Source organism: Bactrocera oleae, chromosome 5 (assembly GCF_042242935.1).
Source record: "Bactrocera oleae isolate idBacOlea1 chromosome 5, idBacOlea1, whole genome shotgun sequence".
NCBI lineage: Eukaryota > Metazoa > Arthropoda > Insecta > Diptera > Tephritidae > Bactrocera > Bactrocera oleae.
Window position 1 is genome coordinate 45,047,806 of NC_091539.1, and position 19,848 is coordinate 45,067,653.

The 19,848-nt window shown below is 33.6% G+C and overlaps 1 protein-coding gene across 13 annotated transcripts in view; it reads right to left on the reverse strand.

Moving 5' to 3' along the window:
• sdk (sidekick cell adhesion molecule) overlaps positions 1 to 19,848 on the reverse strand; it is a 98,017-nt gene that overhangs the window by 21,061 nt on the left and 57,108 nt on the right. For 8 of the 13 annotated variants that reach the window (XM_036366072.2, XM_014236082.3, XM_036366070.2 and 5 more), the window contains exons 3-7: positions 19,474 to 19,650; positions 16,784 to 17,531; positions 16,536 to 16,663; positions 15,896 to 16,192; positions 2,194 to 2,313 (exon numbers count right to left, since the gene is read on the reverse strand). In XM_036366072.2, coding sequence (XP_036221965.2) covers positions 2,194 to 2,313; positions 15,896 to 16,192; positions 16,536 to 16,663; positions 16,784 to 17,531; positions 19,474 to 19,650 — 1,470 coding nt within the window. The remainder of the gene's footprint in view (positions 1 to 2,193; positions 2,314 to 15,895; positions 16,193 to 16,535; positions 16,664 to 16,783; positions 17,532 to 19,473; positions 19,651 to 19,848) is intronic. The other 5 variants (XM_014236086.3, XM_014236084.3, XM_014236083.3 and 2 more) reach the window with 1 other exon arrangement.

Consider the following 19,848-nt stretch of genomic DNA (forward strand, 5'->3'; position numbering starts at 1 on the left):
GATCTACAAGCGCAGGCATTTATATTTATACCTTGCCCAAGGCAACACCATAATATCCGAAGAAATTTTTAATCGGATCACTATAGTAAAAAGCAGCTATAAAAAACCGACCAATTAAAATCAAGCTCTTGTATGGGAACTTTTTTATTTGTGAAGAGTACTCAGGCTTTGGTGCAACCGAAGTTAAAGTTCTTTTTTGTTTTATGTCATTTATAGGAATGTTCTACAGCACCTCGGTAACGGCTGTTTGTATGGCTGGGATATCTTCATAAAATGCTACTTGCATGTTGGTTTTCAGTTTCGGAAATATAAAATAGTCACATGGTGATAGATCAGGCGAATACGGAGGGTAGTTGATGAGAGAATCCCGTTTTTTTGTCAAAAACTCGTTCACTATTTTGGTCTTCATCCTCATGATAAAATCATGTAAACCATATAAACTTAAGTACGTTTCATAGAATCATCACCATATACTTTTTTCATCAATTCATATGTCTCAGCGATTTTTTTTTTCAAACTTATCACAAAATTATTTATTTTCTTCTTATAAACACGGAATAGTTGCTTTTCTTTTATTAAAAAAGCTTTCTGTCTATCTGTCATTCGATTTACATGAAACTGGGTGCGTTCGAAAGAGGATGTATATTGTATATTTTAAATGCGGCAGATTTATGATTTTACTATAAAGTTCGGTTATTTTTGGGACACACTTTGCTTAGAAAAGAAAAAGCAAAAAAAAAAACAAGAAGAAATCCTTAATTCCTTAATTAGTAAGTGGTTTTGACATAAAAAGTTCCATATAAAATACCCAACTTTTATCTTCTTTTAATAATTGTAAACATTTAGCGCAGAACATTTGATTTTTGTGGGATATGCCTTTCAGCAAGTTTTCTTGACTGATGAGGCGAAAAAAATGACTATATATTGTACAAAGAACAGTTAATTATAAAAAACTCATATATGTTGCTTTCAATGATACCAAGTTTTTATGTTTTCATTTACATGTTTTTTTTAATCTTCTACTTTTCTAATGGAAAAGTTGGTCTTGCCTGTCTTTGAGTAAAAACATGAAGCTTTTAAAAGAACCATGGTAGCATAAATATGTATACGTCGGTGTGTTGCGTGAAATACCACCAAACTTTGTTTATTCATGTGAAGATAGACATTTTCGTCTAATGAGCGTCTGAGTGTTGCACTTCTAATACCATCAGCAAAAGTTCTGAAAACTTTCGACACTTCACTTCAATGGATGAAATAACATTTAACTTCCAACGAATAATATGTGTATAAAAATAAATACACCCAATCGGAAATAAAGCGCTTCTAATATCATACTACAAGCATATGGGTGGAAAAGCCTTTGGTCTAAGAAAGTTTTGTAATGAAAAAAATTGTTTCAATTTTCGACATAGTTTTGATATTGAGTAGAGTAGTTTTGGTATTGGTCTCTAATATTTCCATACCGGCAATGGTGGGAAGCTTCTAGGCCTTTAAAATATGCTTTTGTTTCCCATATACAAAAGGAAAAAGTCGATGGGAGCTAAATATGGCGAATACGGTGGGTGAAGTACTTGATCATAGCGTAATACCTTCAATTTACCGGTCGATTTACAAGCAGAATGAGCAGGAGCGTTGTCTTTGCCAAAGATCGCCCGCAAAGCTTTTTCATTTCTACAAATATGCTATGACCTACTCACATAATTTAATTTTATGGTCATAATTTCACGAATTTTGCGTTTTATGGTGTTATTTCCTGTGATTTTCCTGAACGGGGTATTTAATTGGCGCTTCTAACTCACTTTTTTAATAAGCTTTGGAAGTACTTGTATTCGTTGAATATAGAAGGTGGCTTATTTCCATTTGTACTGCAGATTTCTTTGCCGATTCGAGCAGATGTGTATTGTCTAAGGAAGGCGCCTCTTATATATGTATGTGAATATTCTGAGATGCGTATCAAAATTTCCTATTGGGCACATACACGAATAACCAAAAAAAGTACTGTGTACATGCCTTCTTCCGAGTTATTAACCTAAGTGCTGAGATAGGTAGCGCGTGTGGTTGCGTGTTGCCGCAGTGTTATATTCGGTCTTCATTCATACTTACATATAAACACACCTACTACAAATAACCATACATAAAGGCTTATGGATGCGTGTAATTGTGTAATCGCATTCTCAGCTGCCATCGACTTACCGTTGTAAATCCATGTGATGTTGGGATTTGGTGCACCAACTGCTCGGCACCAAATGGTTGCGTCCTTGCCATCCAATGCGGTTACATTTTGCGGTGCTTTCTCCATCACAGGCGCCGAGGCTATTAAAAAGAAAAAATACACAAAAAATAAAGTCAAAAGTCGAGCTAATAAAAAAGCAAATAAAAAAAACCAAGTTGCGAACGACACAAAGTAACATAAGAGTAAAAAAAGAAAAATAGTTTTTAGCGAAAAATATGAGTAAATAGTGTTTAAGTGGAGTTACAGGCCAGAACATATAAAAAAATCTTAACTGTGCACTTATGTACGCTAAAAGCGGGTGTGTATGTAAGGAGTGTACAATCAAGTGGTTTATGTCGCTGCCAACTGGCTAACTAGAGGGGCTACCAAAGGGTCAGTGCCTGGCCAATTATTCATTTACGAACTTTGACCAGCTAGGCGAGCTAAAAAGGTGTAAGTGCAAATAAAATTGTTCAGAGTGCTTGTGTTATGCCTATATGCCACGTTGTAGGGTTTGCTTTAACCCAAACACACCTACACGTGACCTGTGATGTACAATATGCTAGTAAAAATATAAATATGTTGGTTAAATAGTCAAAGGGATAAAGTGGGCATATGGTACGTGTATTTAATACATCAAAATGCGATAATACTTATGTATATGTTTTTACTTTGCAGCTTTGCATATATTCGCATACACTTGCAACATGTCGTATATAGTACAATAATATTGTTCATCTAATAGTTCGCTTAAGTTTTTAAAATAACGTAGACGGATATAGTGTTGGTTTCGATCGGGTTAGCTCGACCTTATACCTACTTCTCAGCTCATAAGCTTATTTGACTTTGCAATAGATAACTGAAGATTGAATACAGATATCGAAGATTTATTCTATATAGCATTATTGTGATTTGGGGCCAAGGGAGAGTGAAATCGGTCTACAGCTTTCGTTGGACAACGAAATGATGAGTATTTTTTTCGTAAAAGAAAATATTAAATTATATATTATGAACATCAAACAAAACCCCTCTTAGTTGTGAGCTTATTTTATGTTTAGCTGCGGCCGTTCATAACCTTACCTTACTTGTGGTGCACAGGTATAGAGTTGGATGTTGGATGGAGATGTTGGTACTACTATATTTTATATTTTATATTTAAAATAAAATATTCACATATTGTATATACTTATATGGTATTTGCACGGCATATTTTTGCTACAGAGCAAATGGCGTTGAGGTATTAAAATTTTGGCATGACTGCAGAAATTTTGCGTTTGTTTGTATAAGGAAAATATATATTTAAGACTGGGTTGATGTTGGCGTGTCTACTCGTGTACCCGTGTACGTATATTGTTTACTCCAACATGCATAAAATAAATTTTGAAATATTTGAGTAAAGTGAGCAGTTGACTGCTGGTGCCGATAGCAGTATTTGCATATAAAATATGCACGCACAAATACATACTTATGTATATTGCTTAATTGCGGGCAACTAGGATTTACTTTTTAGTGCTCTTTTTTGTGAATTTCTAGGCACACTTACTGCCACTAATTTCGTGAATATATGTTATAATAAAGTTAAGGCTTTTAAGAACGTTACTTTAATGGATTTTTACCGTGTAACATCTGGGTACAAACTAAAAAAAAAATATACAAATGTATGTATATCAATCATATTTTGAACTTAAATTTTCTTAAAGCTTTGTTTTATTGGATGAAAAAGAAGTTTTTCTAAAATCCTTTTTTGACTTCTCCAATCTCCTACTTTTTTCGAGCAAATTAAGTAAAATAACATTCAAAGCTTTCTAATTTGAAACCATATATATAATGTTAAGCTGAGTTTTATTTAGAATCGGTGATCTAAATGAGATTAATATACTTCAATGCATTATTTTACTCAGAAATTGCCTTTAAGAAACTGAAGAGGAGCAAAAAAAAAGTTTTTAAATTGCCAACCTCACCTTGAGGCCTAGAAGATGCTTAGGGCACTTTTATGACAGTTAAATATTTTCGTAATAAACACAGTTTTCCATATGTTTTATATAAGATAAAATACAGTTCAATAAGGATACGAAGCTATAGAGGTTTGATCATGCGGATGGAAATATTTTTAAAATAGATTGCGACCTGTTTATCTTTTTATTTCTTTAAACTGATAATATAAATAAAGTACTAAAATTTGGGCATCTGATTTAAAAAAAAATCTGTCACAATTTAAATTTTGAGATTGATTGCCACGTTGAATCTTTTTAAAGTATAAGACAAACAAATTTGTAATTAAATGTGTGTTAAGTTGAAAAAATTTAAGAATATTTATACAATATTTTTTAAAGAGTAACTGCCTGCTTTGAAATTTAAATTCAATAAATTTGATCAAATAAACGAATTATTACAACATGAGTATCAAATCAAAAGTTTCAGAAGGCATAACGTTGCACATACATATATTTTAAAAAGTGTGGACACTGTTTATTACAGGGTATATTAAGTTTGCCACGAAGTTTGAAACACCCAGAGGTGTTCGTCGAAGATCCTATCAGCTATATATATTTATAAATGATCAGCGTGACGATCTGAGCCAATTTAGCCATGCCCGTCTGTTTGTATATACGCAAACTATTCTCTCAGCTTTTAAGATATAGATATGAAATTTTTCATTTGACAAGATATCTTCACGAAATTTGACATGGATTATTGCCCAAGGCAATAGTACCATCTCCGAATATATTGTTCAAATCGATCTACTATAGCATATAGCTGCCATACAACTTGACCGATCAAAATTAAATTCTTTTATGGAAACATTTTTGTTTGTGAGGGGTATTACTTGTATAGCTTAGGTGCATCGGTTTTATGGAATAATTGATCCCTTAATTCCAATGGGAGTTTTATACGATCCAATGTAAATCTCTGTAATAAAACATACTTTTAAAAAATTTTTTTTGTTTTGTGAAATCATCATTTATCGTTACTCATACTGAATCCAACGTGCCAAGAGACGCTCCAAGTCTCAAAGAAGAATGAAATAATTAAATTGAAGTAGAAAACACAATTGTATGGTTCTTACTAAAGAAAAGAAAACGATAAGAGGTGAAAAAAGTCGCCTTTCATTTAAATAATAACTAGTTTTCGCTTCAGTTGGCAAAGCTGATGAAGTACTGCATACACATAATACACCTTTCCTTAAGGGGTGCAAGAATGAATTTAATTTAAAAGAGTATATTGTAACAATGCTGCAAGAAGAAATACATGTGTACATATAGTGAAACATGCACGACAACTGTAAAGGATAAAGAAATTCACGAAGCCGTAACTAGGACAGCTGACTTAACGAGCTATTTAACGCTATTTTACAAATATATACAATATATATATATGAATATACGAGGTGTGTTAAAAAAATAAGGGGAATTTTCGTTTGTTTTTAACATTTATTCATTTGTTTATATTAATGTTGTAACCTTTAAAATAGTCCATTCGATATTAAGCACTTATGCCAGCGCTTCTTCCAATCGTCAAAATACTTTTTAAACTCAAATCCTTTAGCTATTCCAGCGATGTACTTTTAACGCCATCTATGCTTGTAAAACGACGGCCCTTTAAGGTTCTCTGTATTTTTGGAAATAGGAAAAAGTGACACGGAGCCATGTCTGGCGAATATGGAGGCTGGGGCATCGTCAGAGTATTGCTTTTGTCTACGAATTCACGAACATCGATTTCTTTTATCAAACGAATATCCCCAAGCTCATAAATACACGTCTAAGCTTAGCGGCAGCTACAGATAAAGTATGTTGAGTAATGAATATAGCTGAAAATTTTAATGAACTCTCCAAATCCGTGAAATTTTCATTTTAAAATTCCCGTTATTTTTTTTGAACACACCTCGTGCTGTACAAATAATATTGCGTAAGAAAATTACATATTTCAGTTGTTAAAAATTTCCTGATTACGGTTATTCAAAAATGCAGCAATCTGCGGACAGGTCAAGGAAGGTCAACGAACAATCACATGAATTGACTGATACATATATACAATATGTGGAGTGGCTAAGGAGAGGGAAATGCGTGCAAGTGTGTATACGTTACCCGCTTTACATGTCCTTAATGAGCACCTGAATATATTGCATTTCGTTTTTTCTACTCGTTTGCTACCGAGCCAATAAATGTGTACAATTACAATGCAATGCCGGCAGGCATATCGTTTGCAAGCAGAGCGACAATAACAAATGAAAATTTCGCACGAAAACAACAGAGAAAAGTTTGTACTTTCGTTGTATACATTATAAGCAAAAGGCAACATTAAATTTATATTGTAGCTGCAACATAATTACCAACAACAACGAAATATATTGTACATTATGGATGCGAATGAAAAAACGTGACATTAATAAACTTGTTAAGAGAAGTATAGTTGTTGATCACTCGCAGGACATACAGAGTTTATTGTGCAATCGGTTGCCGGGTTGCTACTTATCGAGCATCAGCAATAAAATGGCTCGCGAAGTAATAAAGTGAGCTGCTCACACTTCCTCACACATACAAATTTCTTTGCACCTACTTTCTATTATGAGGAGGTCAATACTTTTGCGTTCGTGCGCAATCATTTCTCGCGCAAAATATCAGCAATTCGATTCCTATAACGAACGATTTATGTATTGTTTACAGCTAAGTACACAGCCACAGTTCAATGTTGTAAAAGAGAAAATGAAGACTGTTAAAGCAATACAAAAGAAAAAGGACAACCGTTCATGCTGCTTTATTGCATTTAAAATACTTGTGTATTACTCTAGCTTTCTCATTTTTCTTTAAAAACTTAACTTTATAAAATTTTCATGGAATAAAATCGCGAACATTTTCGCGCTATAATTACAACTTTCGACGTGGATTAATTTAGCAACAGTTCATCGATAAACTTAATTCAATTTTTGGCGATGAAGCTCAATCAAGAAACATTCAATCGAGGTCGTAGCTTACTGATATTGCAAGATCGTCATATGACCTATCGTGAGATTGAGACAACTATAGGCATGAGTGGGACCAGCACGAATCGCTTACAAGAAAATGGCTAAAACAAGCTCTAATTTTGCCGACGACAATAGCAACTGTAGTGTTGCCACTAATATGTAAAATTTAAAATTCTTCAGAGCTCTAACAAATTTAATGTTATTTTACCGACAGAAGCATAAAATAGCACTGATATATTATTTGTAATAACAACTAATAATTTAAAAATATATATACAAATATCGATCTATTTACTTATTTTTTTGGGAAAAGAATTTCACTTTGAACAAAACATTTAAATTTCATTGAAGTGAAAGGTTTAAGTATAGCAAAAAAGAAATTGTGTATATTAGCTGTTTGATATGTCGCTGCCGTCTTCAAAATGCCCAAGAAGCTGGCTTCAAGACGACATTTGCCGACCAGAAAATTTCGCTGTCGTGTCTCTCGGACATCGCCTGAAACATCTGCATTTTTGAGCACTCAAAATATCGATTTGTAGAGTCATCCGTTGTATAGTCTTGACTTGGCATCGAATGACTTCTTTTTATTCCCGTACGTAAAAAAACCTAAAAGATCACCGTTTTTCGATGGCTGAAGAGGAACGCATGTTTTGGAGATACTCAGAGATATCAGAGTGGCAAAAGTGATTCGACAATTGGCTCAAACGCATGCAAAAGAAAATTTTGAAAAACAATAACACAGTTTTCGATTATTTATTTTTTTTAGGTCTCTAATCCTGGAACATAAAAGGCAACCCTCGTAACAGTGCCAAATGTGGACAATAATAACTGGAATCGAACTCTACGCTAGTCAAAGCCAAATCGGGTGCAAACTACTTGTATAATATGCGAATATGATGGGTGAATTGGGATTATTGTTATTAAAAGGTTTAACCATTTATTAAAATTCTACGCAAATCGTGTAGATAAAGGCTGGAAGTTACTATTGAATTGAATTATTGCGCGATCATTAAACTCACTTGCGCTGAATAATTGTTTACTGCGTAATAAAGTATTCCTCAGTTAGCTAACGTGCCAGTTTACCAAGTTAATTATGCTTTGACATTTTTTAAATGTTGTTGTTACTATCATTGTTGTTCAATTTTTTTTTATCATTGACGTTGGTCCGTTTCAATTTAATTATTGCGTCAAAGTGAACACCAGTGGACCAAGCCAATCGAATGACCTAAATTATTTTGTCCATCCACGTATACGAGCTGTCAAGCAGACAACAGAGTCGCTGATCAACTGGACAAGAGCTATAACAATTGCTTTATAGCATGCTGGTGCAAAGTTGGCGAAGTGCGCCTTCTGTCAGATGAACCTTAGCGGCAAAGCGCGGAAATGCTCGTGCAAAGCAAAATTGCATGTTTTTAATTTTTAGTCCTTTGCTTGATTGCGAGCCGTGCTCGATGCAAATTAATCTCGCCGTGAGAGTTATTTTCCAGGTTGGAAAACGTGTCGTTGGTAGATGAATGGCTTTTGTAATGTCGTTTGGCGGCTCTATGTAAAACGCTTGATTTTTTGTTATTAGTGGTTGGTGGTGGATATTGGAGAGTATTTGAAGTTAAAGCCGGTTGTGCGTTCTATACAATACACATCAAAGGGACATTGGCTTTTAAACGCTGGCCCGCCTACATATACATATATATTCCCGGTAAAACTACACCCATGATATGCAGGTCAGCGGCGGTTTTGCATTTAATTTCCTCAAGGATAGTACGTGGTAGTTCGCATTAATCATTGTATATACGTTGGCATGGTGGCACCGCAGCAAATAAATATGGTATGCATACCACTATGGTAATACAAAAGCAAACAGCGTATAACAACAAATTGACTAGAATTTTATGCTTCACTGGTGTATTTCAGCAATTGACGGCTGCGATAAGACTGCATGGTCGCCTGAAGGCCCAAAGTGGTCACATACAGTAGAGCGGATCGATTTTTTTTTCGATAAAATCGCGTATGCGGAAAATGCTCAACAGATCATTTTGGAGAGCTTTTCCTGATGAACTGCAGATATGAAACCATTTATGTTAGGGATAATAAAATGTTTTCGTAAATTTTTGAGATTTCAGTATGAAATTTAATACACAGGTGCATATTGTGTAAATTTTTTGTCGGAATTATAAAGATCGGACAACTATAACAAACATATAGATCCCCAATAACCAATTATTGAAATTTTTTATTTTCCGGTATAATGCCTTTAATTAAAAAGCTAAGATCACACACAGAATTTTCATCTAATATATACTTAACAAAAAAAACTTCGGATAACTATAACATATATCTCCTATAAAACTGACAGTTTCTTAAACAAAGTTGTTCAGAATGATCCGTAGAACATTTGTGAGTTTTCCGCTTTTTGCACCCCCTAAATCGATCTTTCTCTAACATACAGTGGTGTTGTCTTTCTTAGAATTATAATTACAAATAAAGAATTTTGTTATTTGGTTTCAAAAGCCCAACTCAGAGGGGTTGTGATCTAAAGTACTGGATCAGTTGTTGGGTTTCATAGAAGCATGATAGTTAAGAATTTTGAAAGATTGCACTAAAGAGCTAAATTTTAATTTATCAATATTGCCTTAGCTGCATTTGTTTTTAATCTATTGTTGTTTTCTAAGATTTTTATAATTTAAGTATAAAGAAAAAATTTTTTAACTTCTAAAATTTACTCAAAAGTTTTGGTAATTTCACCATTTGTCACTGTATCAAGCAATTTAAGTTTATGGCCACATATTCTGTTTATGGGTGGTATTAAATATATTTAATGTGTACAAACATGTGTACTCGCAAAGGACTCATTTAATGTTTACTTTCGAACTGACATTTACATGAAATTTAACACTGTACTTGTGCTGTTCGTGTTTTGTTTTTGCTAAATAGTTTATTCAACTTTGTCGTGTGGCTACGCAGAGAAGTTCACACTTTACGGTACTTCCTAGCTGGTCCGTTAGCCACGTAACAATGGCCATTTTAATGACACAAAGCACCTTGTCGCGGTATATGGATATGCCGATTATATATATCAAGCTTTCATAATATTTACTTTATATACGGTGGCATCAAAAATTATAGTTCAAAGTTTCTTTTGTTCAAAATCGGCATTAAGGTATCTAACGCTACATAGGCTGTAATATTATTTATTATTACTTTGCAGAGACTAACATTGTATCGATTAAGTTCGAAAATCACAACTATAAATATGTAATTCAATAACGAAATATATAGCATTTTATATTTTTTATGGCGTTCTAGTTACAGAAGAATTATTAACAGTTTGGCTAAATCTTTATTTTCATAGTCTTTCTTCAGTATTCTGAAGGGGCAGGGAAAACGGACTATTGTTACGCTTACAAAAAAAAAGTATAAAAACCGTAAATTGCAAGTACAAATCATAAATTAAGCCACAAAAAATTTCCGGGGTAATAACCATGCCAACCTTCCACACTCGCTACAGAACAACGTTATACGAGTACTCTTTAATTTTAACAGCAAAGCTGGTACGGCAGTCTTACTGTGGTTCGATATACAGATTGGAAATTGGGCGTGGCATTGCCTACTTTAAGGTAAAATCTCATACACCTCGATCAAGTTCACTTTTACTTCCGACATAACATGATAAAAATTCAACTAGATTATATTTTTACAATATGTAAATAAAGGACTAATAAATGCTCTATCGAAATAAAACCTTGCATACATAGTTCTTCGTCTAAAAAAATCGAACCATAGCTTTTCAAACATCCAGATACAGATTATGAGGACCTTAGCATATATTTTTACCTACCCCATACCTAAATTTTTCACAAAAATAATGGTCAAACACTTTTATATGTTTATAAAATTAAGAGGTCATCTTCTACTCAGAATAATATGCCTTTGTGCCAAAATAGTTAAATTTGGTCAATACTTTTTCTAGCCTTGATATCTCTAATATAAGGACTTGAAAATATCCGTGTGGCTTTATACCATAGACATCTACTTTATTTTTTATACTTTAGACTAAAACATTATACATAATTTATAATTCTATTGTATTTTTTTCCCTTTGGCATTCAATTTTTTTGTTTTGTATTGTTGATTGCCTATTTTCATCGCATACTCAGGCTGACTAATTAATGTTGTTTATTATCAATAAAATGCTCAAGTAAATGTAAGTCGTATTACCCTCTTACTATAATAGAACTCAATTAGTATTATATATATACTTATACATTTCATAATATACGCCTTTGACCGAACTGATTTGCTTGAGTTGAGGGTTTGAGTAAACTCTCTTAAATAATCGCCTTCCTTGGTTGCATTTATATTGCCATTTGTCTGCGTGCTTTCACTAAATTAGTACAGTAATGAATTTAGACTTCCCCAAATAAACAACACAACAGTGCCAAAGAACATTTCATGAAAATAAAGGAATAAACAGACATTATAGCAAATAATGGAAGAAAACTTGGCGAATATTTAATTAGCACTTGAAATGAAACTTCAGCCTTCTAAGTGTTTCGAATTCAATAGCTTAAGTGCAGTCAAGCAAATGCGTTGCAACTGCTCACTCGCCCACCTAATTTAATTTCGCCGCCAACGCCTGAGCAAATGAAATCGAATCGAATCGTGAGTAAAAGTGTAGACGTGCTTATGTAAATAATTGCTTCAGACTTGCACTAGTAGTAACAGGTTGGGAAATTCTCCATGCTTCAGCGGTTGTAAAGCGAATGAGCAGATAGTGAATAGTAATGGTTAGCATGGTAAACAGTGAAGTGGCAAGTACTTCATGAAGTGCGATTAAAATCATTTAAAGTTGGAAATTTTGCAAAATTATTTATAAGATTTCAAGATATAGTTTACACTGTACACCTAGGTTTAAGTGAATGCAATCTCTGATGATGATGGGAAGGTCTGGTTTGGAGAAACTTCGCTTCTATTGGTTAAATAATTGAATTTGATATATTAATGACCAATAAATAAATAAAAATAAAGGAGTTTGTAATTTGAAAATAGAAGAATGAAAGCAAAATATTAACAGCGCCGTGCTTTGCAACTGTTTTGAAAAATGATTCTCTAAAAACCTTATATTTAATTCCCTTCACAACGTGAACAACGCCGAAACTAGAAGAAGAAAAAACAAAACCTTAACTCGTTTCAACTAAATGTTAGTACGTTTGTTAAGGAAAATCAATTTAAAACTTCCAACGACTTGAAAATGAAATGGTTTGATTCAAGAGAGTTCGGGACTAACGGTGTGGGAATTTACAGTTATTAAATTCATTCGAAGTAAACTTATTATCTCTTGTTTATCTAATATTTCGGATATTTTAGTGATCTCATATATGTGCTCTTGAATGACTAACAAGTTATGCTAAAACTTTGTTTGATGAAAAATGCACAATTATACCGCTTGATTTTCCACCAATCATGCATCTTCCTCTTTGAAAAACTTTTTGCCTTATTCTACTTGTTAACTGTGTACCACTTCTGCTGTTTTACTTTGTTTAAGCTACCTCAAGCAGTGCAATTGAAATAACGAGGCATGGAATGCCTAACTTCTGGACTACGCAGTTCGTATTCTCTTAGACTTTGAGGTGAAAACGGCAGCACTTATGCGATTTACTGATGCGTCTTTGTATAGTTGAGTAATTGTTAATATGTAGGATATGTAGTATATCCTATGCAATTAATTAGTACATAACACTAAACGCCCAGAAATTTTCAAAAATTTTGTATGTGAAACCTAACAAATTTGTAAATTTTTGAAGTATTTGTTGTTCTGAGAAATCTATCTTCTGATAAAAAAATTTGTGTATACATGATGTTCATGTTCATACTTGCAGAATATGTACTCATACATATGTCATATATACATAAATAGGTACAGATGTACTTTCGCTGCTCATGATTTCAAAATAAAATTCAGGTTTCGAAATAAATATTACATTTGTAATGACGAAACTATTTATTATGCAAGCAAACGTTCCACAAGTTCTTTTACCAACCTAAGAATTGACGGAAGATACCTACGTCAAAGGCGCTTTTTAATTTGATATTAAAATCTATGGCATATTTGTAAATGTTTAGTTTAAATATTGTATGTTTTTACTACTTCTAACAAAATATTTAATTGTTTTATTGCTATTTTGTATGTTCTAAAAAGTGGAGCTTACGAAATGTTGCCCCAAAAACAGTCATACTGACAAATAAATATGTGGAACGAATAAAATCAAAGCAAATATTTCAGAAAGAGATTTACTACTTCTAGTCAGCAATACTGAGCAACTGATTCAAGGTTCTTTCCAAACAAATATGGTGGCAAATACAACACGTTAGACACACATAACACAAGTTTTGATGAAAATTGAAAATAAATATTTTATGAGTACACTAACATTATCAAAAGTCTGAAAGTTTTGTGTAATATAATTTTGTTGCAAATATTTAAAAGTTTTAGGTCAAATATTTTGCGAAAGATAAAGTCAATGAAAAAGTCTGAAATAAAACAAGCTACATTTTAATAAAATATTCGAGATAGACACGACCACAGAAATATTCTTATTTAATAATTTAAACAAATTAAACATTTTTGAATATTGTGGTTTTTGATTCATTTCATTTTGATATATCATTCGTCTCTTAACAACAATTTAAAAGAAGAAGACATACGAAAAAGCTATCCAAAGCAACTTTTCTTTAAAAAATTATGCGAGCTATCTAAAAAATACAAACACATTTACTACGGTAATAATTAAGGATTAAATACAAAGTTCGTTAAATAAAGTAACAAAATTTTTAAATATTTATGTACATGTATATTATTAATAATTGATGCAAAATTTCACCTATGGCATTCGTACTTCAGCTCTAATAAAGTTGTACTTGCCTTTACCTTAACAATGTTAAATTTATAATTCATGTGTCGTGTTGCTTTATGTTTATAATAGATCTCTTGTCTTCGGTACAAATGTATGTTTATACCTACTCATGTATGCATGTGAGAGTATTTCGTTCGATACGTATACGCCATGACATACCAAGTCCAGCAACAGCAATGCTGATATTGTGAGGAAGTCAAAGTGTCTTAAGTGACATTCAGAAAATAAAATAGCTGTGTAACATTGTTTGTAAGGTGGATTCGTGGGCACGTGCACTCATCTGGGTTGTGCGAGGCGTTTTCATAACTGATTAGCCCATTAAATATTAAAATGTGTGAGTGTGTTTAATGTGTTTTAATGTTGACACATGACATATTAATTTGTAAGAGAAGCAGCCATTTGTGGAAAACTTTGGTAATTATAAGACGGTCGTTTGACTCAGAAATTATCCACTGGGACAAGGCAAGAATTTTTTTTAATACACATATGTATGTTAAAACAACTTAGAAATATAAATATATATTATATTTGAGAACCCATGAAAATTCTTCATCTCTTGGGTTCTTTGTGACTTTTCACATTAGCTTCAGTTTAGTTTTTTTATGCCATTATATAAGTACATACAAGCATTTAAAAGTAACTTCTAGTTATCTTTTTTATGTGACTTTCTCGCATCTCATATAGACAGTTTAAATTTGGGTAATGATAAAAATTATTACTGATCATGCTGTAGTTTTCCAGCTTTTTTTTGACCCTTCGATAATGATAGAGGTATTTTTGAGGTTCTGTGTGATTGAGTTCTGTATATACCGAAGCTTTGTGTATACTAGAACCTTTCGGTTCGATGAGGATGACCCTTGTAAAATATATATGTAAATGATCAGCGTGATGAGCAGCGTCTATTGAGCTATGTCCGTCTGTCTGTATGTTTATACGCAAACTAGTCCCTAAATTTTTGGAATATCGTTCTCAAACTTTTGACGCGAGTTGTTTCCTACAGGAAGCTGATCCTTTGTCATACAAACTGAACGATTGGAATCAAGTGCTTGTAAGGAACTTTTATATTTGTGGAGGGTATTGTAGCTTCGGTGCATGCGAAGTAAACGTCATTTGCTTGTTTTCATTAAAGTTAGAACGGCAACTTTATTTGCTTTAGTTTCGACCAAAGAAGATAAGTATGTTTTCAGCCATTAATAAATGCATTGAATTAACCCTAGTCAGTAAATTTGTGTAACTTAAAGATTTCCATAAACTTTACTCTTGTTAGCATTTGAATGCGCTTACACACAGAAGACTTGCATTAAATTTAAAAAAATTAAATAGAGCACTTTAGGAAAATTTATATAACTTTGATAACTAGAACACCGAGTTGCATATGTTTTTCACAATACACTACATGTATGAAAATTAGTTAGTTTTTATATATTATATGCTATGTATGGCTGCCAGAAATATTGATTTCTCATAAACACATTCGCATTAAAAAGCAGTACAAATTGTGAAAGTGTGTTAAGGTTTTTAAATACTTCAAATAATAAATGTGTGGTAGTTTTGCAACAATACTTGTGGATTTGCGGCGTTATTCTTTATTGTGCATGCAACGGGGCAATTAATATGCCACACCACTACAAATACAATACATACAAGTATATAATAATATGCATGAAATACGTGCAAACATAAAAAATACCAACAAAATTGCAATATAAAACGAAACTACTACACAAAATGGTGCGTGCGGATGAATGAAAGTAATAAATTTATGTGTGTGCATGAGTCGAAATAAATAATAGCACTTAGCGCCCATACCCAAGCGAAGATCCTTGCGCCGATAGCCAGTACCCATGCCAGAATGCGATGACGATGCTCTTACATGTAGGATACGTGGTTGTGCCAAACGCTTGAAGCGCTGCAGCAGACTACCTATATACCCACGTGACGACGATGACGATTTACACTTTTCAACAAAATGCAATGGATTTGCATTCAGTTGACTATTGTTAGCTGCAGGCAAGCGCAATGCATAATGCATCAGATTAGTAGAAACAGTGGATGTAGTTAGGTCTTCTTTGGCCGATAATCCTTTACCATGATTTTGCATTGAAGCTAACATTTTTACCATGCCATTTATTTATTTGTCATGTACGGGCATTTAGTAATAAGCAAGCATATTTATAATATATTTTGTGTGTTTTCACAGATGCATGATGTTAATGAGAGAGAAAAGAGAGTATAAGAAAGAAATTCGCAATATGAATGAAAAAGCATTGAAAGGAATTAGGTTTGAAACCGTATATATTTATATATTTTGTGTATGAAATATGTGAATGTAAATTTGTATGCTCCATATTTGAAAAAAAATAGATATACAGAGGTATAATACACATGGTGAACATCAATATCATTGTACTAGTATGGTTAAGTAAAATATGCTAATAAGTTTACTTACATTTAACACGTAGCCAAGTGTAGGCGCTTCTCTCGCCCGCCTCGTTGCTGGCGAGACATTGAAACATTGCCGAATCTTTCAGAGTAAGTTTTTTGATGCTTAATGAATTATCTTCCAGAAGTGAGTATCTGAAAAAGCAATTAAGCACATAAACAACTGCTCTACTCTCTACAGGTATATACATGAGGTAAGCTACTTTGTTACTCTACTCGTACCATATAATTTCCACTCAAGTTTCTCATACTCACTTTCCATTATTCATGTCGACAGGTTCCGCATTCTTGTACCATTTCACCACAGGCATCGGATCGCCAACGACATCACAAGGCAGCGTAACCAATGCACCGAATTCACCAAACGTTTCAGTGCGCATTTGGGTGAAAAAGGTAGGTGGCTCCAGCACCTCTACTTTGGCGTTGACAGTGACGGTGTCATAGCCACCGCTACGTAGTCGCACTTGACAAGTGTACTCGCCGGAATGCGTTAAATTAGCTGAAAGCAGTGACAGCGAACGATTCCAGGGATCATTTAAAGTATGCGGTACTCCCGCATTCTCAATAGGTATGCCGTCCTTCAGCCACAACGTTTCCAATTCATGCAATGGTCGCGCATTGGCGATGCATTCCAAGACTGCCACCTGTTCGCCGCGTTTAACTTTCATATCTTGGGGATGAACAACGATTTCAGGTGCTACTTCAACGTACGGATCTCCGCTTACATTCAGTTGTATAAATGCGCTGTTCTCCTCCTTGTCCAGTTGTGTGTTTATTGCTCGCGCGCGATACGCTTTACGATCATTGTCATCGGCGCTGAGTATAATTAATTGATTGGATTTGGTCTCGGCATATTTGATGTCATAGTTCAATGGACCATCAACCGTTTGCCACATCACCAGTGGTGGAGGTTGCGACTCGATTGGTGGTAAATCGAAAATGGCTGGATGCCCTGACGTCACTGTGAGATGTCCCAAGGTGGTGTTCTCGAAAATACCCATATCTAAAAGGTGAAAATGTGGAAAAAATCAATATAGTAGAGGTTAAGCCACTTAAATAATTAATGTTAAATTCGACTATTTGAACAGTTGAATAGTTGAGTTTGAATAGTAGAAATCAAACTGAATTTTATTAATGCGCGTGACTTTCCGGAAACTTCGTTTTCAGCAATATAGTGTAGACGGCATTATGCGCCAATTTATCGAATATGTAAAGTACAAAGAATACTAATTGAATTTGATATTTTCTTTTTTTAACCGGCTTTTTTCAATAATTTTTTTTTTTTTCATATAAAAAATTAAATATTGTATTCAAACTTTTTATTCTTCAAATGATAGATATTTTACAAACATTTTGTGACATTTTCAAAGAAAAATATTCAAAACTCAGCCGTTACGACGTTATTTCCGGTGTTGACACAGAACACACGATGATATAAATTAAAAAGAAAAAAATACATGTTTTAATTAAAACCATAAACTGGGTATTGGACGAAAGAAAGAAAGTGAATGTTGTTTTTATGGCAGACGTTTTTATAAAAAAATGCAAATTTTGGTGATTTTTCTTGATTTTTAAGTTTTTAGTTTTAATCGAAAAAGAAAAAAATGCTTCGTTCAAGACCTTGTAACTTACAAGGTGCGTTCCAAAGTAAACAGAACTTTAAAAAAAAAGACAGAACAAATGGTTTTATCGGCAAAATCAATTAATTTTATTCAAAATAGTCTCCTTTACCACGGTCCAAAAGCATGTCGAGCGAGTGTTTTAACTCGTTGCCCGGTATGGACGCCAGTATGCCGGTGCAAGCCTTTTGAATGTCCTCCACGTCTGCATAACGCTTTCCTTTCATCGGCAAATGCATTTTTCCGAAAAGGTAGAAGTCGCACGGTGCTATATCAGGTGAATACGGGGAGTGGTTGATTGTTAAAATGTGATTTTTGGTCAAATAATCGGACACAAGCGTCGATCGATGAGACGGCGGATTATCGTGCAACAAACGCCAACTTCCATCTTCGCGATATTCGGGCCGAACACGTCGAATACGGTGCACCAAACGCTTCAAAACTCCAAGGTAGAATACCGCATTACCGTTTTGGCGGGGTGGAACAAATTCTTTGTGGACACTACCCTTGGAATCATAAAAACAAATCAGCATTGTCTTCACTTTTAACTTCTCCAGCGCGATGTTTTGGGTTTCGGCTCGACCGTCTTTTATGTCCTCACGACCACTTTGAAAACGTTGAAACCACTCGTGCACTTTGCAACGGGATAGGCAATCATCGCCATAAACTTGTTTCATCAATTGAAATGTTTTGGTAAAAGTTTTACCAATTTAAAAAAACAGTTTAATGTTGGCTCTTTGATCGAAGCTCATTTTCGCAACGATGACAAAACCATACCGACACTTAAAACGCAATAACTTCACTTCCAATAGATGAAATATCATGAAATTTTTACTGGAAGTCGATAAAGGATAGCAAATTCTAACGCACTAGTCGACATATAGATGGCGCCACTAGAGTTTACTTTATTACTTTTTTACTGTTTACTTTAGAATGAACCTTGTATATCTCGAAGAACTGTGTAAAATTGTATTAAGTTCGGTTAAGTAATTCGAGAGAAATCTTGATAACCGACTATGAAAACACAGTTTCAAGAAAAACGCTTTTAAAGTTTTAAGTGACTATATTGCTGACATCGCTGTCTGTATCTCCAAAACTATTACTCGGATCAACATGAACATTTAGGACAATATACTAGAGGTTCTATAGAATTAAGCAAAGTAAAAACGAAACAGATTTTTTGTAACCTTAATTCTGTAACACAATTTTCAAAGAAATCTTTTCTTATCATAAGGAAAAACAAAAACATTTTGCTTCAGAACCTAGTTTTTTTCTTGATTAAAACTTTGAAAGTGCAGTGAAACTTATCATTTTATAACTACTTACATGCGACTTCGATGTCGATTTTTTCACTAAATATCGAGCCGGCATCGTTTTTTGCTATGCATTGATAGCTGCCAGCATCCTCCCGACGGGTTTTTTGCAAACGATAATACTGACTGGAAGAGAAATCGGTGATTGGTATGCCGTCCTTCAACCAACGATACGTGGGTTGTGGGTATCCTGAAAATTAAATATCAGCATATAATAATAAAAGATGGTGAATATCAATTTAAAATAAATAGAGTGTAAGTTACACTGAATACCAGTATGTTAAAAAAGAGAATAATGGCTTTATTTAGTCAAATGCTTTAAGGAAATTACTTGTAATTTTTAAATAATGCGAAAGTTCTAACTTCCGTTCATTTACTAAAAATACCA